The sequence below is a fragment of the Musca autumnalis genome, unplaced genomic scaffold, assembly GCF_047663935.1.
Source record: "Musca autumnalis isolate F117 unplaced genomic scaffold, ASM4766393v1 scaffold_2, whole genome shotgun sequence".
Lineage (NCBI taxonomy): Eukaryota > Metazoa > Arthropoda > Insecta > Diptera > Muscidae > Musca > Musca autumnalis.
The window spans coordinates 107,914,359-107,939,231 of NW_027411755.1; the positions used below are offsets into that span (position 1 = coordinate 107,914,359).

At 34.3% G+C, this 24,873-nt stretch overlaps 1 protein-coding gene across 3 annotated transcripts in view; it reads left to right on the forward strand.

The window, feature by feature from the left end:
• The window catches only part of Cog4 (conserved oligomeric Golgi complex subunit 4), a 342,681-nt gene that overhangs the window by 55,176 nt on the left and 262,632 nt on the right, over positions 1 to 24,873 (forward strand). For 2 of the 3 annotated variants that reach the window (XM_073968721.1, XM_073968719.1), the window contains exon 1: positions 15,107 to 15,304. The exons of the other annotated variant lie outside the window; for it this stretch is intronic. Coding sequence is in view for 1 of the 2 variants with exons in the window: in XM_073968719.1 (XP_073824820.1) it covers positions 15,206 to 15,304 (99 nt within the window). In the remaining variant the exon portion in view is untranslated. Of the gene's footprint in view, positions 1 to 15,106; positions 15,305 to 24,873 lie in introns of those variants that run through there. 3 annotated transcript variants of the gene reach the window in all.

Genomic DNA, 24,873 nt, shown 5'->3' on the forward strand with positions numbered 1-24,873 from the left:
GCAAGTTTAATACAAATACAGACTATATCACATAACTGTGGAATGTTTTTCGTCAAGACTTGGAGTTAATGTCGGACTTAATAATGCCTCCGACGAACAGAAGTTTAGAGAATGCTGAGATTGATGACGTAATTGGAAATTTTAATAACGAATTCAGCCGTATTCACAATACACATTCGGAAAGATTCGAGATAAGAGACGAAAAACCACCACTCTCCAATCAAATTAAACATTTTCTTAATGTCAAGCATCAGTGGCAAAAAGAACTGAAGAAAATTTTCCATCGTACGGGTAATAGAATTAACCGTGAGCATTCTATTCTCTCTAAACAAGTTCAACTCTTAAAAACTATTATTAAAGAGTTAGTAAACGTCGAGTGTGCGAGAAAATTCAATGACAAGCTGAAAAATATTAAACCCAGTCCATCTGCGTTTAAGCAAATCTCCCAACTCACAGGAAAACACAGCTCATCTTTTTGTCAAAAATTGCAACCTGGTGAGGACTTTATTACAAACAGCTCTGAAATTGCAAACAATTTTCAATCTTTTTATTCAACGTTATTTCAAGAGAGATTACCTTTATGTCCCGTTGATGACCTCAATTCTAGAGTTGATTCTTGTATTAATTCCACCACATCACATATCTACTCCTTTGATAATGGTTTTCCTGCGCTAAACAATCTAGACAGTTTCCATTTTACGTCTCCTGAAATGATAAAGAGTATAATCACCAATGTTAATACGAAAAAATCCAGTGGTCCAGATGGTATTTCCAATTTCATAATCAAAAAATTTCCTGACACGACCATAAAATTTCTATCATGCATATTTAATCACTGCATAAACAATGGATATTTTCCAAAGCAATGGAAATTGGCCAAAATCATTCCCGTCAAAAAGAAACCAAATAGTATCACGGTGGACGAATTCAGACCAATTTCGCTTCTTTCAAACGTTGGTAAAATATTTGAGACAGTCCTGAAACAAAAAATAGAAAATGAATTAACAATAAACCCGATATCTAATTACCAGTTTGGGTCCAAACCGACACATTCTACACAACACGCTCTCCTTAAGTTCCATAACGACATAACTGCAAACCTTAGGAATCAAGCGTGTACTATTACGGTTTCATTAGACATTCAGAAAGCTTTTGATTCGGTATGTCATGTTGGGATCCTTTATAAGCTCATTGAAATTGGAATAGATCCATACCTGGTGAAAATAATGCGCAGTTTTTTCAATTCACGCAAATTTATCTTCTGTATTAATGATTCAGCATCGCCAAAACCACCACTCTCCAATCAAATTAAACATTTTCTTAATGTCAAGCATCAGTGGCAAAAAGAACTGAAGAAAATTTTCCATCGTACGGGTAATAGAATTAACCGTGAGTATTCTATACTCTCTAAACAAGTTCAACTCTTAAAAACTATTATTAAAGAGTTAGTAAACGTCGAGTGTGCGAGAAAATTCAATGACAAGCTGAAAAATATTAAACCCAGTCCATCTGCGTTTAAGCAAATCTCCCAACTCACAGGAAAACACAGCTCATCTTTTTGTCAAAAATTGCAACATGGTGAGGACTTTATTACAAACAGCTCTGAAATTGCAAACAATTTTCAATCTTTTTATTCAACGTTATTTCAAGAGAGATTACCTTTATGTCCCGTTGATGACCTCAATTCTAGAGTTGATTCTTGTATTAATTCCACCACATCACATATCTACTCCTTTGATAATGGTTTTCCTGCGCTAAACAATCTAGACAGTTTCCATTTTACGTCTCCTGAAATGATAAAGAGTATAATCACCAATGTTAATACGAAAAAATCCAGTGGTCCAGATGGTATTTCCAATTTCATAATCAAAAAATTTCCTGACACGACCATAAAATTTCTATCATGCATATTTAATCACTGCATAAACAATGGATATTTTCCAAAGCAATGGAAATTGGCCAAAATCATTCCCGTCAAAAAGAAACCAAATAGTATCACGGTGGACGAATTCAGACCAATTTCGCATCTTTCAAACGTTGGTAAAATATTTGAGAAAGTCCTGAAACAAAAAATAGAAAATGAATTAACAATAAACCCGATATCTAATTACCAGTTTGGGTTCAAACCGACACATTCTACACAACACGCTCTCCTTAAGTTCCATAACGACATAACTGCAAAACTTAGGAATCAAGCGTGTACTATTGCGGTTTCATTAGACATTAAGAAAGCTTTTGATTCGGTATGTCATGTTGGAATCCTTTATAAGCTCATTGAAATTGGAATAGATCCATACCTGGTGAAAATAATGCGCAGTTTTTTCAATTCACGCAAATTTATCGTCTGTATTAATGATTCAGCATCGCCAATGGGTTCAGTGAATAGCGGTGTTCCGCAAGGAAGTGTGCTGGCACCGTATATCTTCAACATGTTTCTTCACGATTTCCCCCACATCGGTCAAAATTCGCAGGCGATTTTATACGCAGACGACTGTTTAATTTACGCACACAATACTTCACCGTCAATTGCTTTGGTCCATGTAAAATCCCACCTAAACACCATAAATAACTATTACAAGAAGTGGGGTATTCAAATTAACGCTTCGAAATCGGTAGCAATTTGCATCCGCAACGCCTCTGGAAAATGTCCGAGATATGTAGTCCCGGAAAGTAAATCTCTATGTCTGACACTGGATGATGTTGAAATTCCTTTTAAAACGACATTGAAATATTTGGGTATACATTTCACCAACCTCATGAAATTCAATCACCACGCACGTTCCGCCATAAAAAACGAAGCACGAAACTACTTCTGTATAAAGTTGCAATAAGGCCCATTTTACTGTATGGATTCCCGGTCTGGTTTACCATTTCACCAATAGTAGCTAAAGAGCTGGAAATCCTGGAACGAACAGTTTTAAGAAAATGTGTCAACAAGCATTATTCGAGTCATCAGAGAAAATACTCTAATACTTACATATACAGCAAATCGTGTGTTGTCCCACTTTGTGAGTATGCACAAACTCAGCAGAAGAAGTTCGTCGAAAAATTGGCGTCCCATGAGAACTGTCTATTGAATGAAATCCATGAAATAGAAAAGCATATAACCTGGTCGGAGTCCTCATACTTATCTGCAATAGGAATTTTAATGGAACCTTCCCAGGTTGATCCTGGCGAACATGTTCTTCCACACTTCTATAAGAAAACAACACCTGGTTGTCACAGGGGATAATAATAATATTAGCAAGAAACTAAATATAAACGCAATACAATTACTCACCAAGTATATAAGCTCAAAAACTACCGGAGCATTCGATTTTATACCATACCGTGCATTATGAATAAGAAAAAAAAAAAACTGTGATATTAGCATATTACGTTCTATTTACACTGTTAAACACTGTTTTGACTCAACAGATCTTTTTTGTTATTTAGTTTTCTAAGTTTGTTTTGATTTTAATATTTATTAATTTACAGACACAAACGCTCTGTTAGCAACTGCTGAGGTCGGGAGCAAGCCTCTTTTCATACATTTTGTTTTTATTGTTTTTTATCTACAATTATACTTTGTTATAGTTCGCATGTAGCATATGTCATTAACACACTGTGAATTTAGAACAAGACGATAAGTCCCAATTTACATTAGGCGAGTTTACTTGCGGCAATTGTCAGTTTGATGGAGAGAGAAGTGAGGTATATGATAACCCTTTGCCTCTCAACACCCTCTCTCACCCACAAACTGACAATTGCCGCAAGTAAACTCGCCTAATGTATATTGGGACTAATAGTTATATGTTATCATTTTACTGAAAAGAAGAAGACTCAATAAATATACTATAGCTCTGTTCCTTTACGTGCAAGAATCTTCAAGTTTTACAACTTTTTACTCGAAAAGCGTTCCTTTACTTCAGACTACATACAATTCATATGAAAGCAGATTGCAACTTTTGCTACTTTTGTCGGTTTTACCACTTTCAAAAGTAAAGGAAGAGACCATATACTATACTATACTAAGCGGAAACAGTCAGTAAGTTATGAAGTTTATCGTGACTTGTAATCTTCGATCAGTAAGTCGAAGGTCACACTAGAGTGTTTCATTGAAACAATTTCATGAAAACAAGGGTTCCTAGGTCGAGTGATATCATCAAGTAAGTAGAGTGATATCATAAAGTTGCTGTAGTGGGGAACTCGATATATAAATACCTAAAAGTTTCATTGAAACCACTCTAGTGTGACCTTCGACTAAAGAAGTAAAGGAAAGCTATGTGCTTAGCAATTAAAGTCGGTTGTGAATAAGTGTAGTAAAGTAAATAAAGCATTGTAGAAACGTAATCTAAAACGAACCCTGTTTTATTTGGTACAAATCGTATCGGGGAATAAAACAACGTCTACACGGAGATTTGTTAAACCTAATTCCGTAACAATTGTATATCAAATCTTTTATGTACAACAAGGCGAAAATTGAACTTGACTCTTGGTTACGTAAATAAGACGATGGTTTGTCACGTGTTACAAGGCTATGAAAAGCTTCTACCTTCCGATTTTATTGGAATGTAAGTATATATTTTTTACCTTCTCGAAGTCATTTTGGGCGGTTTAGCCGTAATTTTTCAAAATATTACACCAACTTACCTCCCAACCATTGATTTTGGCTGGCTTATTTGTTTCACGAAATTTATTATTCCTATATTATCGTGTCTTCTTCACATGTTTTGGACTATATTCGACCAAATATTCAAAAATAAGTTAAATTTCCTTTCGACAACTTTGTTCTACAAAAAACTGAAATTGAACATACCTGGTATGTGGAAATGTTCTTTAGGGTTCCTTCTTCAATTCCATGTATACAGTTTGGACGAGATTTATATAGGGAAGCCTCCTGAAGCCTATGTTCAACAAAAAACTGAAATTGGGTCTTCTTCTTCAATTCCATGTATTCAGTTTGGACGAGGTTTGCATAGGGGAGATTCCAGAGGCGATATTCGTTCCTGCCCTCCTGTGGGAAAATGAAACATAGACAACTTTGTTCAACAAAAAACTGAAATTGAACATTCCTATTTTATATGTGGAAATGTTCGTGTGGACCCTATCTTCAATTCTATGTGTTCAGTTTTGACGAGATTTGTGTAGGGATGCTTCCAGAGGCAATTTTCTGTCCTGTAGTGGGATTCTGTAACTCATTTTTGCTGTTATCGATAATTGTCGGTAAAATTAAAATGCTTTTAATTTCGATAATTAACGAAATTTTTCGGTAAGTTAACGATGAATAAAATGTAGTCGCTAGCCTCTACCGACACAAACATTGATGCCAACTTTTCTTTATGTTTTTATTCATAATTTTGCGATTTAATTTTACCGATTTTTGTCGGTAACAGCAAAAATGAGTTACAGAATCCCACTACTGACCACCGGTCAAATCTAGGTTCAAAATTGTGCGTACTTTGATATGGTTTGGTAACGTTGATGTACATGAAACTCTTAAAAATTACTTTAGTTTTATTATTTATAATTGGTTTCATAGTTTTTGGAGTTTTTCGTTCATAATTTTGTTAAATAATTTAGTTATAATTTTCGTCGCTAACTTCTTTGTCAGCAGTGTTGAAAAAATAGTACTAAATGTGAATTTTGGTCGTTCTGCGTCAGCCTGTGAATTGCGATAACTTTGTGCTATCGAAAGTTAGCGACGTCGCTAACTTCACGCACGTTTTGTGGTTGCCTGCAGTGGGATTCTGTAAAGCTGGGTACACATTGTCAGTTTTGAATGACAGCTTTGTAGTTGCTTGCTAGTGTGGTCGTTCATTTTTGTCATTCATCATGCAATCACAAAATGTTTTGTGGTGCTGGACGGTTTGACAGTTATCGATAATTGCAAAATATCGTCATTCAAAACTGACAATGTGTACCCAGCTTAACTCATTTTTGCTGTTATCGATAATTGTCGGTAAAATTAAAATGTTTATAATTTCGATAATTAACGAAATTTTTCGGTAAGTTAACGATGAATAAAAAGTAGTCGCTAGCCTCTACCGACACAAACAGTGATGCCAACTTTTCTTTATGTTTTAAGTCATAATTTTGCGATTTAATTTTACAGATTTTTGTCGGTAACAGCAAAAATGAGTTACAGAATCCCACTACTGGTGACTGACAAAAATGAAAGACCACACTGGCAAGCAACCGATTATTTGAGCAAAACTGACAGTCAAAACTGATCGTGTCCCCCATTTTAAGACAACTGCAATAAACGCCATACCGAAAAATCGTATTTTTAGTTTTAGACAAAAATCTAAAAGTCGAAAAATCGATTATTGCTTTCCATCAAAGACGTATAGCAATAAAGACCCGAACAAATGCATTTTCCAAAATCATATGCTAATAGTTCCACATTTTGGTTGCAGATGGCTACACAACTCACTGGAATTGATAACAGCAATGGCAATCGTTTTTGATTCCCATTTCTCGCGGCAGAAAACATTAACGTCGTGTTTTGTGTGTCAATATTCCAATGAGTAACAGTTTTCGTTTAACAGAATGTTGCTATGATATCGTAGCAACAGAGGTTAAGTCCCTCTACAGTTAATTTTTAACAATTGACTTTTCCTATCTTGTAATATTGACATCTTTGTTTCCATTACCTATAGTCCGGTCAAAATAGACATTGAAATAGCAAAAATTCCCACAGAGCTGAATTTTGGTGGAGAGCTAGGGTTTGCCATTAGAAGCAACGTCCTAAAAGTCCCCATCGATCCCATGTGTGCAAAAAAAATTATTCGGGGTCAAAGGTCAAATTTTAAGGGTTTTTTATGTTTTGGGATTTATTTTTTGAAAACGGTTGATCTAATCAAAAAGTGACTAAAGTAAATATTGTAGACAAGAAAATTATCTACAAGTTTGACTTTTATAATTTTTTTCCTAGGAGGAACCATTTTTATGTACTTATAAGGGAAATATGCACATATTCAGACGAACCGGCTAAAATAAGCGAAGTGATATATATTTTCTTGAAGAGCGAAATTATAGCTATCTTCTAAAAAAAAATTCAACAAAATCTGAGCGTGTTTAGTAGAGTTATTCAATGTTAGAGTCATTTTATGCGAAAATAGCCCATTTAACCCACATGTATAATCGAAAGCCCAACGGGAACGACCCCAACGAAAACTCTCCGATTTTTTTTCAAGTTTTGTCCGAAGGTAGGGTTTGTTGCGCTGATTACGGAAATGTATAATTTTCAACGGTTGCGGATCCGGTTCGCCGGTTATTCGACCCAAAAGGCCAAATTTAAAAACCGGGTTAGACCCGGTTCTACTGAACCGATTACTGCAAAGTGGATATCGTTTGAAAGCTTACGGAAGTATCTAACACATAGCGTCGTTACTTTAGCTGGTTCGCGTCATAATGTACTTACGCGGCTAATTTTTTATTTGACCTTTAGATCGCGATATCTCGAAAATGGTAAGTCTTTTTTAAGAATCATAAATACCACTCTTGTAGACACTTATTGAATCTACAACTTTTACTTTAGCCGGCTTTTGTTAAGTCTTACCGTTTTTGAGAAAAATTAAAGAAAAAACTGAATAATGCCTCCAAAAATGACCTTTGACCCCGAATAACTTGTTTTGCACACATTAGGACGTTGCTTCTAATGGCTAACCCTAGCTCTCCACCAAAATTCAGCTTTGTGGGAATTTTTGCTATTTCCCCCTTATACGCATGTCTATTTTGACCGGACTACTATCCCTAGTATCGATATCGAGTTACAGAATAGCACATTCGGTATTTCAAACGAACATTTTTGTTATTCCCGGTCCACACTAGAGCGATTTCATTGAAAAATGTCATGAAATTAGTCGTTAATAGATCGAGTTCCCCACTCCAGCATTTTCATAAAAATACTTTAGTATGGAACCCGATTTAAAAATGCCTAAGTTCATGAAATTACTTCAATAAAATCACTCTAGTGTGGAGCGGGACTTAATTAACGATATCGGTTCGGTAGAAAAAAGTTTCAGTAGTGCGATTTTCTAACTCTTTTTTTGAGTTACCGACAAACTTACCGAAAATTATTATCGAAATTAAATGCCTTTGCCCCCTGTTTTTGGAAAAAAAATTTATGTTCTCGCACGAATTGTCAAATTTTGTAGATCGATTTACTCGCCTTAGCGTAAATGTGGAACGCTGATTTTTGAATGAGGAATTCTTAACTATATATAGAACGTGTCTACGAAGAATTAGATATGTATGTCATCTAAGGGCTGAGCTATCCAAATCATTACGAATATAGACGAACGAACAAAAAGTAGTTACAAAAACAGAGGGTTAATTTTACCGATATAGGGTTAACCTTCTTTATGAGGCTTTATTTGAAATATAAGCAATGGAATTGAAATTTGAAACCCAGTGGTTATAAATAAACGAACTATAATGTCCAATTTACATTAGCAACTTTTTCGTCATTTAGAGCTGTTTCGTCATTTATTTGCTAAAACAGGCAACATTTTGCGTCATTTACCATACAAACATAAATGACGATAGCTACGTCATTTATTCTAAACAACGCACGAAAACACCATACTATTATACGCAACCCTGCTTTTTCGTCATAAACTACCAAAAAATGCAACTGTTTTATGATGTCTTTGTTTGTTTGTGTGTGTTGTAGAAAAACAAAAATACTCAAACGATGACAAAAGTGAAAATAAATGGTTAACAAATTGCAAAAATTATGTTTTTTGTTTTTGGAATTAATAGTTAAGTTATTTGATACACATTTGTGTTGAAATTCCTATTTTTTCTGTATAAATATATTGTGTGCGTGTGTTTGTGTTATTGTATATGTGTGTATGTGCGATTGTGTGCGTAAGCAAATGACGCAAAAAAACAGATGTAAATGCACTTCATTTGATTCTAGGATTTCGTAAAACGAAATCATTTAATGTGCATATGTAAATTGGACTTAATACCCCGGTTACACTTAACCGGATTAACCCAGTGGGTTTGGATTTCAAATGTCAATTCCATAGCGCCAACGTCCAATAAATCCTCTCGAAGTGGGTTAGCCCGGCAAAAACTCTAGTGTGGCCGTACTATAGCTCAAAAAATGAGTTAGAGAATCGCACTACAGAATCGCACAATTGGTAAATGGGTCTTGGTATATATATGCTTGGTTTACATTTACAAAATCCACTCGATTTCAACTGTCAATTCTTTTGCGTATACGTCAAATGAAACTCATCTGAAATCAATTGGATTTCATTTGATGTTTAAGCAATGAAATTGACAGTTGAAATCGAGTGGATTTCGTAAATGTAAGCTTATTATTAGGCCCATTATTACATCATTTCGGTAGTTAAATGTTGGTCGTTATCAGACAAAAAACCCGGTTTTTATTCTTATGCTTGGTTTACATTTACGAAATCCACTCGATTTCAACTGTCAATTCCATAGCTCAAACGTCAAATGAAATCTCATCTGGATTTCATTTGACGTTTAACCTATGGATTTGACAGTTGAAATCGAGTGGATTTCGTAAATGTAAACCAAGCATTACATGTTTGCTTTAAGAATAATAGCTCATTTAGACTAGCCATAAATCCTCGACTGGATTTAATAAATCCACTACAAATCTCATTGCATTTAGATATACATTTTGGAGGATTTAAATGGCAGTCAGCTGATTTTTGTTCATAGCACAATCACCAAGGTAGATGCATCAGCCCATCTGATCGAATTTGAAACGTCAAAAGAATTTTTTGTATATTGAATTCGTTTCAAAAAACATACGTCAAATTACAAATTTATTGTTTAATACTGAAAATGTTTGCACATTATGCTACTAATGATAACTAAAGAGCAAATAAAGAATTATTTTATCGCTGTTTGCCCATCCAAAATAAATAAATGAATTATTTTATCGTTTAGACATCGCAAATATTAGTCTTGGTTGACTAAAATCAACTTTGTACATCAAAACAAATTTAATTTTTCCGCCTTGTTTACAAATTTTTACATTTTAAATTGTTTTTAGTGCAGCAATTCACCGATGCATCTACCTTGTTTCTTGTGCCAGCTTGCAACTTTTTGTATTTTCTAGCAACATGTTGCAAAAAACAGAGTTGTATAAGAGGATTTATACCAGATTTAAAAAAAATCCACTCAGTACGAGGATTTATTTTTGTATGGGAAATCTGGTAGATTTTGGTGGATTTAGCAAATAAAACCTGATAATGTGCTAAATCCGGCTAATGAAGTCATATCTAAATGGGATATAAGCGTCAGATAAATTAAAAGGATCTTTGGGTTCCTTTTACAGCGTGTTTTTGTAAAAAGTTTTTGCCCATTCGTTCGTCGATTTTATGAACGAAGACACAATTTGGTTTTCATAGCGGTTGACGTTTGTATTCGTGTGACAAACAAATGAAAGCTTTTTATTTTCGTAATTTTTTTGGTTTTCGTAACAAAATCAGACGAACGAATACGTCAAAAATAAACGAATGGAAAAGACCCATCGTTTTGAACGAAAATTAAATAATTTGAGTAATAAATGGCACAAAACACACGAAAACTGGAAGGGAATGCAATTTTATTTATTTCCATAGAAGCACACGCGTACATGTACATCCGTTTCTTCATATTATCACAATTATTTTTGGACAAATTTGATTACATTTTTTTCTTATTTGTTGTTTTTCATCTGTTTATCGGTGTTGCAACCAAGTAACACATTTTACGTGCAGATGCCTATGCAAAATTCACAAAATAAGTATCATGGAAACCCTGAAATATAAAAGCTTTTACGAAATGGACGAAAGCTTTCAGATAAAAACGAATGGTTCGTAAAATTTTACAAGAACCAAATTTTGAACGTATACGTTTTAGTACGAACGGTTCGTGTGACAGGCAAGCATTTTTACAAAAACACCCTGTTAAAATGTAAACTGCGCCTGAGAGTATGCTGGATCAAGAGTAAGAAAAAAATTTCAGCAAATTCAAATCAACCAATAGCAAAAGTAAAACTATTTCGAAAACTAAAGTTCGGGCGTGTTTCATTTGCACAAATTCTTCTTTGGACATACAGAAAGTGGCTTTTAGGTCCCAATTTACATTAGGCGAGTTTACTTGCGGCAATTGTCAGTTTGTAGGTGAGAGAGGGGGCTGAGAGGCAAAGGGTTGCCATATGCCTCACCTTTCTCTCCATCAAACTGACAATTGCCGCAAGTAAACTCGCCTAATGTAAATTGGGACTAGTTTAAATGGAAGATTTAATAACAAATCACTGGTAATGCGAGCTTTATTCCCTACTTTTCTTAAGGTAAGAGGATAACAAAAATGGACTTTAAGAACGGGTCTTAGGCCATGTTTATATTATAGTCTTTTGCAGGGTTAACCTTCTTAATGACGATTTATTTGACGTATAAGCAAAGGAATTGACATTTGAAAACCAGTGGGTTTGTTAAATCCGGTTATATATAAACGTACTATTAATCTTGCTGCACAAAATTGTTTTTTGTAACCACCAGATAATAGGTCATTTAGATATGACTTCATTAGCCGGATTTAGCACTTTATCAGGGTTTATTTGTAAAATCCGTCTATAATCTACCAGATTTCCCATACAAAAATAAATCCTCGTATTGAGTGGATTTGTTTTTAATCCGGCATAAATCCTCGCATGCAACTCCGTTTTTGGAACATGTTGCTAGAAAATACAAAAAGATGCAAGCTGGCACAAGAAACAAGGTAGATGCATCGGTGAAGTGCTACAACAAAAATAATTTAAAATGTCAAAATTTGTAAACAAGGCGAAGAAAATAAATTTTCTTTGATATACAAAGTTGATTTTAATCAACCAAGACTAATATTTACGATGTATAAACGATAAAATAATTCATTATTTGCTAATTAGTTAGCATTAGTAGCCTAATGTGATAACATTTTCAATAATAAATAATAAATTTGTAATTTGCCGTATGTTTTTTGAAACGAATTCAATTTACAGCAACTTATGTTGACGTTTTAAATTCGATCAGACGGGCTGATGCATCTACCTTAGTAATTGCACTATGAACAAAAATCAGCTGACTGCCATTTAAATTTAAATTTAAATTTTTTTCACAAAATATATTATTCCTATATTATCGTGTCTGTTTCACATGCTTTGAACTTATTCGACTAAATATTCAAAAATAAGTAAAATTTCCTTTCGACAACTTTGTTCTACAAAAAACTGAAATTGAAGAGTCCTGGGGCTCAATTCTGTTTCTATGAAACTGTGAAATGAAAACTTTTGTAAAGGAAAAAACTGTCAAATGAAAAAAATTATAAAGGAAATATTTTTCATTTTAAATTCTCATAGAACAAGAATCCAGGCCCAGGGTCTCAATTCTGTTTGTATGAAAATGTGAACTGAAAACTTTTATAAAGGAGAAAACTCCCAGCAAAATAAATTGGAAGTAGTGCAATGTAGACTAGTTCTTTCACGGCATGTTTTTATGCAGTTCAAACGGAGTCGTGAAAAAGGCACTCCATTCCTCACATTTTAACCGCATTTGGATGCAATCCAAAGAATCACATCCATTTGTCACATTTTAACAACATCCGGAGGCAGTTCAACGGAGTCGTGAAAAAGGCACTCCAATTCCTCACAATTTAACAGCATCCGGATGCAGTGCAAACGGAGTCGTGAAAAAGGCACTCCGTTCACTACATTTTATTAGCAGTTGTTAGAGATCCCTACATGTACATAAATCAGTTTGTTCATCTCTACAGGCAAAAAGAGATAATCGTGTTAACATTTCCAAACATTTGTTAATACAAACTAAATAATATTTAATTTGCGAACATTTTTCCGGTAACTCACGAGAAGAAAATTTCCCAATGGAGTGCTGTTGGAGTACATGTCGAAATCTTGACTGGTGATGGGAAGACAATATCAAACCCATTTAGAAGATGAAGCAAAAGCACTTAAGTTTGGATTAAATGAAAAGCGGAGGAAACACACATGTTTGCGATTGAATTCAATAGAGAATTTTCATAATTTGTGTTAATTTAATAAAGTTATTAATATTTTTGTTTTACACAAATAATAAATGCATTTTATTTTGTTATTCAAAACACGTGCTCTGGACTGCCTCCTATTCTACCCCAAAGGGTCAGTTAAAATGCAATGCCAAAGGGTCAGTTAAAATGCGGTGCCAAAGGTTCAGTTAAAATACGGTGCCAAAGGTTCAGTTAAAATGCAATGCCAAAGGGCCAGTTAAAATGCGGTGCAATGGAGTGCCTCTTTCCGGGGTCACTCCCTTGTAAAAATCATGAGTGAAAATGCATAATTTGATGCACTTCCAAATCACTTGTACATATCATTTAACTGCCTCTTTGGAGGCAAACTTTTCGCTGGGCTGTCAAATGAAAAAAAAATTATAAAGGAAATATTTTTCATTGCAAATTTTCATAGAACACGAATCCAGCCCCAGGTATGTGGAAATGTTCTTTAGGGTTCCTTCTACAATTCCATGTATACAGTTTGGACGAGGTTTATATAGGGAAGCCTCCTGAAGCCTATGTTCAACAAAAACTGAAATGGGGGCTTCTTCTTCAATTTAATGTATTCAGTTTGGACGAGGTTTGTATAGGGGAGATTCCAGAGGCGATATTCTTTCCTGCCCTCTTGTGGGAAAATAAAACATAGACAACTTTGTTCAACAAAAAACTGAAATTGAACATTCCTAGTATGTGGAAATGTTCGTGTGGACTTTATCTTCAATTCTATGTGTTCAGTTTGGACGAGGTTTGTGTAGGGATGCTTCCAGAGGCAATTTTCTGTCCTGACCACCGGTCAAATCTAGGTTCAAAATTATGCGTACTTTGATATAGTTTGGTAATACCCCGGTTACACTATTGAAGGTTAACCCACTGGGTTTAATAGATCCAGTGGGTTAATCTTTGCTGGTTACACTTAGCTTTTCGAGGATATAAACTGCCAGCTGATGTTTGTTTACGTATACATAAAAAATAACTAATAAAGTCGTGTTTTACACTTTTACAATTTCTCGTGTGAGATATCGTCACTCTTTGTTCATATTGGTATATTTTACACACAGGGATACATTTTTGTATCATGGTATCAATCGTACTTTTTGTTAAAAAAGTGTCCAATGTAAAAAAATAAATAATTTTATGATTTTCAAGTAACTTTGGATTTATTAACTCCATAAAATCTCATGCGACCAATCGTAAACGTGTAAAACACGACAAACTCTGTTACAAAAACAGTTGCAACTTTTGGTACTTTTTGAGTAGAGTTGGATTTTTTTGCACAAATGCCGAATACAACACTGTCTTTTTGGTGGATTTGTGCCGGATTTAAAATAAACCCAGTCGTAAGAGGATTTAATTTTTGTATGGCAAATCTGGTCAGATTTGACCAGATTAAGCAATAAATCCTCATAAAGTGGGTTAACCCGGCAAAAAACTGTAGTGTAACCGCACTATAACGTAGATAAATCCTCGTATTAAGTGGATTTGTTTTAAATCCGGCATAAATCCTCGTATACAACTTTGTTTTTTGCATCATGTTGCTAAAAAATACAAAAAGATGCAAGCTGGCACAAGAAACAATGTAGAAACATCGTTGAAGTGCTACAACAAAAATAATTTAAAATGTCAAAATTTATAAACAAGGCGAAGAAAATAAATTTTCTTTGATATACAAAGTTGATTTTAATCAACCAAGACTAATATTTGCGATGTCTAAACGATAAAATAATTCATTATTTGCTAATTAGTTAGCATTAGTAGAATAATGCGCTAACATTTTCAATAATAAACAATAAATTTGTAATTTGCCGTATGTTTTTTGAAACGAATTCAATTTACAGCAACTTATGTTGATGTTTTAAATTCGTTCAGACGGGTTGATGCATCTACCTTGGTAAATGTACTATGAACAAAAATCAGCTGACTGCCATTTAAATCCAGCAAAGGTGTATCTAAATGCAATGGATTTATTAAATTCAGTCGAGGATTTATGGTTAGTCTAAATGAGCTATAAGTTTCGTTTTGACTGCATTTTCGTAGCTGGTTCACTTGATTCCTGGAAATTCTCTACAGTTTCTTAGAACTTTTCGATCTACGTACCTCTAGTTTGTTTACGTTTCGTGTCAAAACTTATCTTGTGTTTCTTCGAAAATATATTTATTGTATTTTAGAAATGGAAATTCTTGAAATTCTTCCGTCATTAATTGAAGATATTGATCTGAGCAGCAGCAAAAATATCTACGGGGTTTTGCACAGAATTAAATGCGAGGAGGTTAGTGTTTTCTTATATTGTAATAAAATACTTGATATATATAATAAAATAAATTTTGGCATAAGATGAATGTAGTGGCTGGATTCAGAATGCTGATTACGCCAATATATATGTACTAGCAAATGCCCGCTACTTCGTATGCGGAAAGGAAACGAAATATATATAAACAATATTTAATACGGGAATGGTGAATACTGGAGATTCTGTTGTACTGAGACCTATTTTTATTACCAATATTTTTTCGATTGTAGTCAGAATTAAAAAAAAAAAAAAAATGCCGTATCGCATCCCTACACAGCTACCATATTTTTTATTTCGAATTTCCAAAACTACGTATCATATTGCAAATATCAGATTTGACTCCTGGTTTTACCCCTTCACTAACACAGCATTCTCTTCCAGTACGAATTTCCAAACACTAAACTTTATCTCACCCCTTCACAACAACAATCACGCACATTCACAATTCAAGGTTCTAGCTTTAGCGGTTTCGCCCAGAACCCGAATAGGTCCGTTAAATTTTCGGCCACGTTTTCGTATATCCCCATATAACGGTACCTCTCGAATTAGTGTATTTTTAAAGAAGAACAAATGTATATTGTCCAATTTTCTTTACCCTTCGTTGGACACCAATATTGTTTGTCATATTCGTAACACATGAGTCTGGCCAGACCCATATAGTTTTATTTTTTTAGGAAACTTAATTAACATTTTTATATTAAACTAGCGGACCCGGCGAACTTCGTCTCGCGATTAAGGAATAAAATTTCATACAAAAACTCAATTTTCGATTTTTCCAATTTTCCGACTTTTCCCCGAGAGATTTTCCAAAATTTTCTTCCGTAAAGACCTTCTCCTCGAAAATACGAATAACTGACAAAAAATTTTACAGAAATCGGCCTAGCCGTTCTCATTTTATGAATTACTATACATTTTTTACACCATTTTTATATATATAAGATGTTGTAGAATATGTTTAAAGGACCCTAATCTTTAATAAATAACCCTTATTTGTCAAAAAAACATGCCGAAAAACTATACATTTAAATGATATTATCAAGTAAGTAAAACAGGACATATGCCTACGAAGTAAAAAATTCGTAGTTTTCTTGTCTCTATGCTCGAAAAGGATTTTCTTATAATTCATGTGGAGAATCCTATATTTGGACCAATCTACCCCACAAAAAGAGGAGAAAAGATAAGTAATGGGTCTTCTTAGTCCAGTTACGTGTATAGTTGTCTAGAATACAAGTGTAACCCTATTTGCAAGGGATTTTTTTAGGTTGTGGTACATTCACTGATTTCAAACCCATATCCTGCTTTTGCGACCTTTTTATGTGCAATTTTGAAGACATGGTAGGGTGAAATGCGACAAGTTTCATAAAAGGGTATTCATTTTGTCAAATAATAATAATAATCAAATTTTAAGAAAAATTTCGGAAATTTTTCAATAAAAAATGGATGGGGTCTGACCAGACTCATGTGTTACGAATGTGATATGTATGTCAAAAAATCCTTGTAGCTCCTTTTCTGGTGATCCTTTTGACTTCATGTTTCCTTCATTTGAAAGGTAAGAAAATTTCATGAAGCTAGCTGGAATCTCAGGTTCATTGCTTTATCGTAACCCAGTTTAAAATACAAAATAAAATGAAAAAGGCCTGGCCAGACTCTGGTGTCCAACGGAGGGTTAAATTTGGACCTTGAATACTCAGAGGATATAGATGTTTAATTTAAAAAATCTCCACTTCAATCCACGTTTATTAGAAGAGCAATTTTGAAGATTTAGGATTTTTTTAGAATTTTTTTTAATATCAGGAGTAAATACCTTCTAGTTAACAAAATTGTAGCATTGGACCACGTTTTCAAATTTACATACCAAAGCGGTCAGAACAAAAAACCTTTTTTGAAAAGATACTTCACGTTTGACTACTTAATTTCAGTACATTATTTAGAGACTCCTTGGCGTTAACATCAAATCAATGGGGCAATATTCAGTACAATTTTTCAAACTCAGAACTTTGTCTCAAACTTTAGAGCGATTTTCATAACAAATATTTTCCATTTCGTATTTTTTGTACAAATAGCGTATTTTTAAATTATATAATCCCAGCTTTGTTCCTACACCCAACACCAAATTTAGTACCTTAGCTATTTAAAATGGTTTTGTATCAACATGTTACCCAACTTTTCCTACACATAGGTAAACGTTTCAAAAATGACTTCCTTATATTCAACATATATCCTAACCCCAATTCAGTTTTCCAGTTTTACCAGTTCTCCTGAAACCCATTTGAGAACTATTTAGTAGTTTTTGTATAAATAAGTACGAATTTTCAAAACCTCCTCTCTACCTCCACTCTAAACAGCAACTGCTAATCTAATACCGAATTTCAAAATTCCAGTTCTACCCTTTACAAAATCACAAATTGTACAAAATTCTATACCATATAGCAAATACCAAAAGGTACCAAATTTTGTACCATTTAGCACTTTTCGTACACGATTTTCCAAAATGTACTTTCATATCTCAGCTCTATCCGTTCACCTCAACTCAAATTATAGCCAATGTAGTTCCATTTAGCACTTTTTCATAAGTAGGAATTTCCAAAACTACCTCAATCCTACACTCCAACAATAATCTGTTCACGCAAATACAAATTATAGCGAATTTCGTACCATTTAGTACTACTTCGTGCACATTAGTACGATTTTCCAAAGCTACCTCCATATCTCAATTCTATATTCCAACAGTAATCTTAATTCCAAATTTCAGGATTCCAGCTCTTCAAATCCAAATTATACTAAACTCACTACCATTTAGGACTTTTCGACCTTTGGTACATCTTTCTTACTCTTCATCAGTGACCTCCATTCCAAATGTCAGGATTCCGGCCCTATTCGTTAACCCATACCCAAATTGTACTATATCTAGTACCAATTAGTATTTTTCGTATAATTTTAATTCGAATTTCCAAAAACCTTTCTTTTTTATTCTCCATCAGTGACCTTCATTCCAAGTTTCAAGATTCCAGCCCTATCCGTTCACTCAAACCCAAATTGTACTAAATTTAGTACCATTTAGTACTTTTCGTACCCTTATAGTTAGAATTTCCAAAAACCTTTCATTGTTACTCTTCATCAGTGACCCTCATTCCAAATGTCTGTATTCCAGCTCAATCCGTTCACCCAAATCAAAATTGTACTAAATTTAGTACCATTTAGTACTTTTTACTTTCTTCATCTTTTTACTCTTCATCAGTGACCTTCATTCCAAATTTCTAGATTCCAGCTCTATTCGTTCACCCAAACCCAAATTGTACTTAATTTAGTACCATTTATTACTTTTCGTATACTTATAGTTCGAATTCCAAAAACCTTTCATTTTTACTCTTCATCAGTGATCCTCATTCCAAATTTCAGGATTCCAGCTCTATCCGTTCACTCAAATCCGAATTGTACTAAATTTAGTACCATTTAATACCTTGCGTGCACTTATGGTTCGAATTTCCAAAAACCTTTCTTTTTTACTCTCCATCAGTGATCTTCATTCCAAATTTCAGGATTCCAGCTCTATTCGTTCACCCAAACACAAATTGTACTAAATTTAGTACCATTTAGTACTATTCGTGCACTTATAGTTCGAATTTCCAAAAACCTTTCTTTGTTACTCTCTACAAGTTACCCTAATTTCAAATTTCAGGATTCCAGCTCTATCCGTTCACACAAATCCAAATTGTACTAAATTTAGTACCATTTAGTACTTTTCGTACCCTTATAGTTCGAATTTCAAAAACCCTTTGGTACATCTTTCTAGCTCTCCATCAGTTACCCTCATTCCAAATTTCAGAATTCTAGCTCTTACCGTTTGCCTAATACAAAGGGTACCATATTTAGTACCTTTTAGTACTTTTCGTACACTTCTAGGTCGAATTTCCAAAAACCCAGCCTTATCTCACCCCTACACCCCAACAGCAACCTACACCCAAAATTTCAACTTTCTAGCTTCAGCGGTTTCGTCTGGGTGCTGATGAATCAGTCAGTCAATCAGTCAGTCAGTCAGTCACTCACCTCACTACTCTTTGATATATATAGATACCATGTGGGGGAAGCACGTATTTCCCGAGATATATGCTCCGAAAGTTCCGAGAAACGGCTTAAATAGAATACTCTACCAGCTGGCGGGGAAAATCTATTTTTACCACAGGTATATCTTTACGTCCTGATTACAAAAATGTAAAGTTTGTTTGGGGGAGGTCCCGAGATATGGGCCCCTGAAGTTCCGAAAATCCCCTTGTTAAAGTAAGAAAAAAAATTAAATTAAAAAAATGTTTTCGTGTCCTAAATTGGCTCCTGTCCATAGGAGAAAGTCTTAAATACCCGGCCGAAGGCCGGCTTCTTAGAAAAAAACTTACAATTTAAAAAAAATTTCAGATTTTTTCCGTCAGCTGGTAGAGTATTCAATTTGTTCCCGAGAAACCATATGATTTTTGACAAAAAAATAATTTTGGAAAGATATTATGATTTTAAATCCCGGCCGAAGGTCGGCTATTTTCGACATAAATTTAATTTTTGAAAACTTTCAACTTGCTCATTTTGTTATATTTTGGATTTACCGAACAGATTTAGAGCGTTCCGCTCAACTTAAAGTTAAAAGTGATGATTGAATTTCAAGGAGGAGCTTCTTGGCATTAACTTTCAATGTAAAAATTATATTTTTAATGCCTCCAAAATGGTTTATTTTGCGTTTTCAAATCCATCAGATAGTAAAAGAACACATAGGTATAATAATGACCCATAGAGTGGTAATTAACTATAAACAAATCAGAATTTTGAAGTCAAAGTCCATATCTGGACAGTGAAAGCTTAGTTTTGGACGGTCAAAAATATCAGAACGGGAGGAGTGTAACATAACTAATATAGTTAAAACAAACAGTCCGATAATTACTTCGAAAATTGTTGAAAATGTGAAAATGGCATCCCAAAAAAGTATTTGTGCACAAACCGCCAGAAAAATACTGCATAAAGCTGAATATCACTGTATAGTCGCACGGCGAAAGCCGTACATATCACTAACATGTAGAAGCATATTGAATTTGCTAATGAATACATAAAAAAGCCTCCAGTATTCCGGAATCAAGACATATTTTCGGACGAAAGCATGTTCTATATGTTTGCAATGAAAGGACTTCAAACTGTTTGGAGAAAGCTCGAACAGCGCTTGAGAAACATAATCTTGTTTTACACTGTAAAAAATTGCGAGGGTGCTGTTTTGGTTTAGGGGTGTTTAGCAGCTTCTGGAGTGGGCCAACTTGTATTTATTTATTTATCATGAAGCGCAATTTTAACCAAAATGCAGGAGAACTTAGCCTAGCTACGAAATTTTGGTTGCAACAACATAACGTTTCAAAGCACACTGCTGGGATTGTAAAGTGTTGGCAGCTATATAATGCCCAGATCTGGGTTTTGACGTAAAAATTCCGGGTTGTCTATAGTTAATTATCACTCTATGTATAGACTAATATGTTCTACCTACAGTTTCGCCAATATTTCCATAGCTTTTTCCATAATTTACCTAGAATTTTCCTTTTATCGATGCCAATTTCTTTGCCCTTGTTTTCCATTCTTGAAATAACTTACTTTTTTAAGTTAAGTGTGCAAGCGACCTCACAGAATGACCAGTTGTGACAATATTGATTGAAAATTGGAGAAAACTTCCAAAAAAAATCAAAAAAAACTAACGGTACTATTGCAACATACAAAGTTAACGCATACTTTTTGGGCGTCTATTTTTTTACCGTTATCTTCGTAATAATAATAATATATTTTCTGGAATTTTTCTTTTTATTCTGGTACTAAAGAGTGCCAATAACATACTTATGAAAGAAAAACTGATATTTTATTAATTTTCTCTTTTAGAGTTAAGCTTGATGATCGGAAATTATTTGCAAGTGAAAAAGGAAAGCCAAGGACTCGAACCCACATAGTCACCAAATTACGTTACCTAGTTTCACTGGTGGTAAAGCAGATCTTCGGACGTATCGACTATGTAGTCACGCCATGACAACATTTTTTGATATGTTTTCAAGGACGTGGGTTCAAATACCAGCAGGGCACAGCCAGTTTTTTATTTTTTGAAATTTTGCCTTTTAGGGCGAAGATCATTTTTAATGATTTTTTATTAATTTTTTCGTTTAGAGTTAAGCTTGATGAACGCAAATTATTTGCAAGTGAAAAAGGAAAGCCAAGGACTCGAACCCACATAGTCACCAAATTATGTTACCTGGTTTCACTGGTGGTAAAACAGATCTTCGGAAGTATCGAGTATATAGTGGCTTCTCTGTCCTAGAACTTTTCGTTTTTCAAATGGCGAGGGTGCTGTTTTGGTTTAGGGGTGTTTAGCAGCTTCTGGAGTGGGCCAACTTGTATTTATTTATTTATTATGAAGCGCAATTTTAACCAAAATGCAGGAGAACTTAGCCTAGCTACGAAATTTTGGTTGCAACAACATAACGTTTCAAAGCATACTGCTGAGATTGTAAAGTTTTGGCAGCTATATAATGCCCAGATCTGGGTTTTGACGTAAAAATTCCGGTTTGTTTGTAGTTAATTATCACTCTATGTATAGACTAATATGTTCTACCTACAGTTTCGCCTATATTTCGGTAGCTTCTTCCATAATTTACCTAGAATTTTCCTTTTATCGATGCCAATTTCTTTGCCCTTGTTTTCCATTCTTGAAATAACTTACTTTTTTATGTTAAGTGTGCAAGCGACCTCACAGAATGACCAGTTGTGACAATATTGATTGAAAATTGGAGAAAACTTAAAAAAAATCAAAAAAAACTAACGGTACTATTGCAACATACAAAGTGAACGCATAATTTTTGGGGTTCTAATTTAGCAGTTGCTACAATTTTTACCGTTATCTTCGCAATAATAATAATATATTTTCTGGAATTTTTCTTTTTATTCTGGTACTAAAGAGTGCCAATAACATACTTATGAAAGAAAAACTGATCTTTTATTAATTTTCTCGTTTAGAGTTAAGCTTGATGATCGGAAATTATTTGCAAGTGAAAAAGGAAAGCCAAGGACTCGAACCCACATGGTCACCAAATTACATTACCTGGTTTCACTGGTGATAAAGCAGATCTTCCGACGTATCGACTATGTAGTGGCTTTTCTGTCCTAGAACTGTTCGTTTTTCAAATGCAAAAGGGTTTTATACATTTACGCGGATATTTGGCCGCTGAAATGTATTTTCTTCACGACAAACGCTTTTTTGCGCTGCCTTTGAAGTTATGAGTTTTCGCTTTGAACGCTAACACGCCATGACAACATTTTTTGATATGTTTTCAAGGACGTGGGGTTCAAATCCCAGAAGGGCTCAGCCAATTTTTTATTTTTTGAAATTTTACCTTTTAGGGCGAAGATCTGATCTCATTTACCTATTTATTAAAGTTTTAGCATCATTTTTGAAAAGTAGTAAGGTGAACGCAGACTTTCTGGGCTATGTGTATGTCTACGGTGGAAATCGAGCCTCCCGATTTTGGTTTGAAGTTTTTATCCACCTTTTTTGGATATTTTGGCATATAACAGCCAAACCATTGAGATTTTGGAACAACACCAAAAAATTGTAGTCAATAATTAAGAACTCTCCTTCAGGCAGTTTTGGCCTTGATATAGTGCCAATTTTTCGGAATATGCAGTAAATGACCCTGTGCTGCAAAAGTTGACCAGAAAAATATTCAAGCCTTCTGATGCAAAAATTCTATTGTGTTCGGGTTCATTGACAACGAAAGTACCGTTGGTTCCTTTGGGTCACTTGGACTTTTTTGCTCAGACAATCCCAGGACCCTCACATTAAGATTTTCAAATCGCCCCGGTTGTTTTATAACGGTAAAAGTAGTGAAAATTTAAACGGGCATAACTTAACTTTTAAAGGGGTGAATTATATCTTTCGAACAAGTTATTATTTTTTTAAATCGGTTAACAAATGGCTAAGTTATAATGGTTTAAGTCTGAAAGTCTGGATCGAAAATCTCAATGGTTTGGCCGTTATATGCCAAAATGTCAAAAAAATGTGGATAAAAAACATAAAGTCAAAATCGGGAGGCTCGATTTTCACCGTAGACCTATGGTCTAGTGGACTTTTTTGCTCAGTTCAATCCCAGGAAGCAGAAGCGCAAAGGGCCCATTAAGGTTTTTTTCCTTCCATACAAATTACCCCGGCCTTATAACACTGTGCAACAAAATGGAGCTCAAAGTCTGGGGGGTGGAAAATTCCTATTGGAGATGAAAGCCCTTGTTGAGTATATACAGAACCCCGAAGGACAGATTCGCCGTGAGTCGAACTTTCGCGATATGGCGTGATGTATATTTTGCTTGAGACCCTAAAAGCCATCTGGAATCAGCGTTATATCTTTGTTCGCTGTTGTTTAAGCTTATATTTAAGATGACATATCTTAAGTCAAATCAAATGAGGATTTTTTTTCGTAGAAAATTTCGACCTTTTTACTCGCTTCCTTCAATGTCCTTTTCGTCCTTTATTTCAAGAACAGTAATAAAAGTGGTACAAGATGACATTTTTCCGCTTCGAAATATTCTACAAAAATGTGGCTCGAAAGATTTTAGGTACGGTTCCCAAAGACATAAAATCGATAAAATCTTGTTTAAGCGGTCGTTTTTCACTTTTACCCGAATCTTGCTCAGACAGCCCTATATCTATTTCAATATATTATTGTTAACCTATTGATGACCGAGAATTCTCGGAGTCATTAAAACTGTTGCATCTCGTTTTGTTAAGCACGTTAATTTAATATTTTTTTGGAATAAAGATCCGGATATCCGAATTATGGAACCGGTTATTCTGCTTGGAGGTTTACACTGGTGCAGGTCAGGGAATTATTGACTTGATTACGGTCGCAATTAATAGAGTAGTTCGCTATGTTTACGGCGTTAATAGGCGTGATCACATTACGCCATATACCATTAAATTTCTAGGGACCTCTTTTCCAAATTTTATAAAACTTCGATTACTGGTGTTTTTCTATAAGTTGGTTCGTAACCAATGTCCTGCTTTTTTATTGTCTTTGTTCAACTTCTCCACTTTTACAAGAAGGAGCCAATTGAATATTTCTAGTGCTATTTTTTTAATGGATAGATCATTCCAAGTAAGAGTAGCGCGGCTATATAATATTTTGCCCAACAATTTAAAAGTATTTAATATATCACCAGCTTCTTTCTCAAGACATCTTCTGCAACACCTACTCTACCTACTCTGACGCTCAGATGCTTTCTCTTTCCATCGTTTGATGAACGCCAAATTGTTTTTTTTTATTATTTTAGTGATCTCACTGTTTTTAACTGTCAGTTCAAATATGAAGGGTTATAACCTTATTATTATCTATAGTTTATTTTTTACATTTTTTTTAATCTTTTCTTACATTTGAGTAGTGGGAATATAAATATTTGTATTTTGTTTTAGCCTTATGGCTTGGAGTATTTGTAATTATAGGATTATATCACATACCTAGTTTTATATGCACTCTGAGTAGTGATAACATACA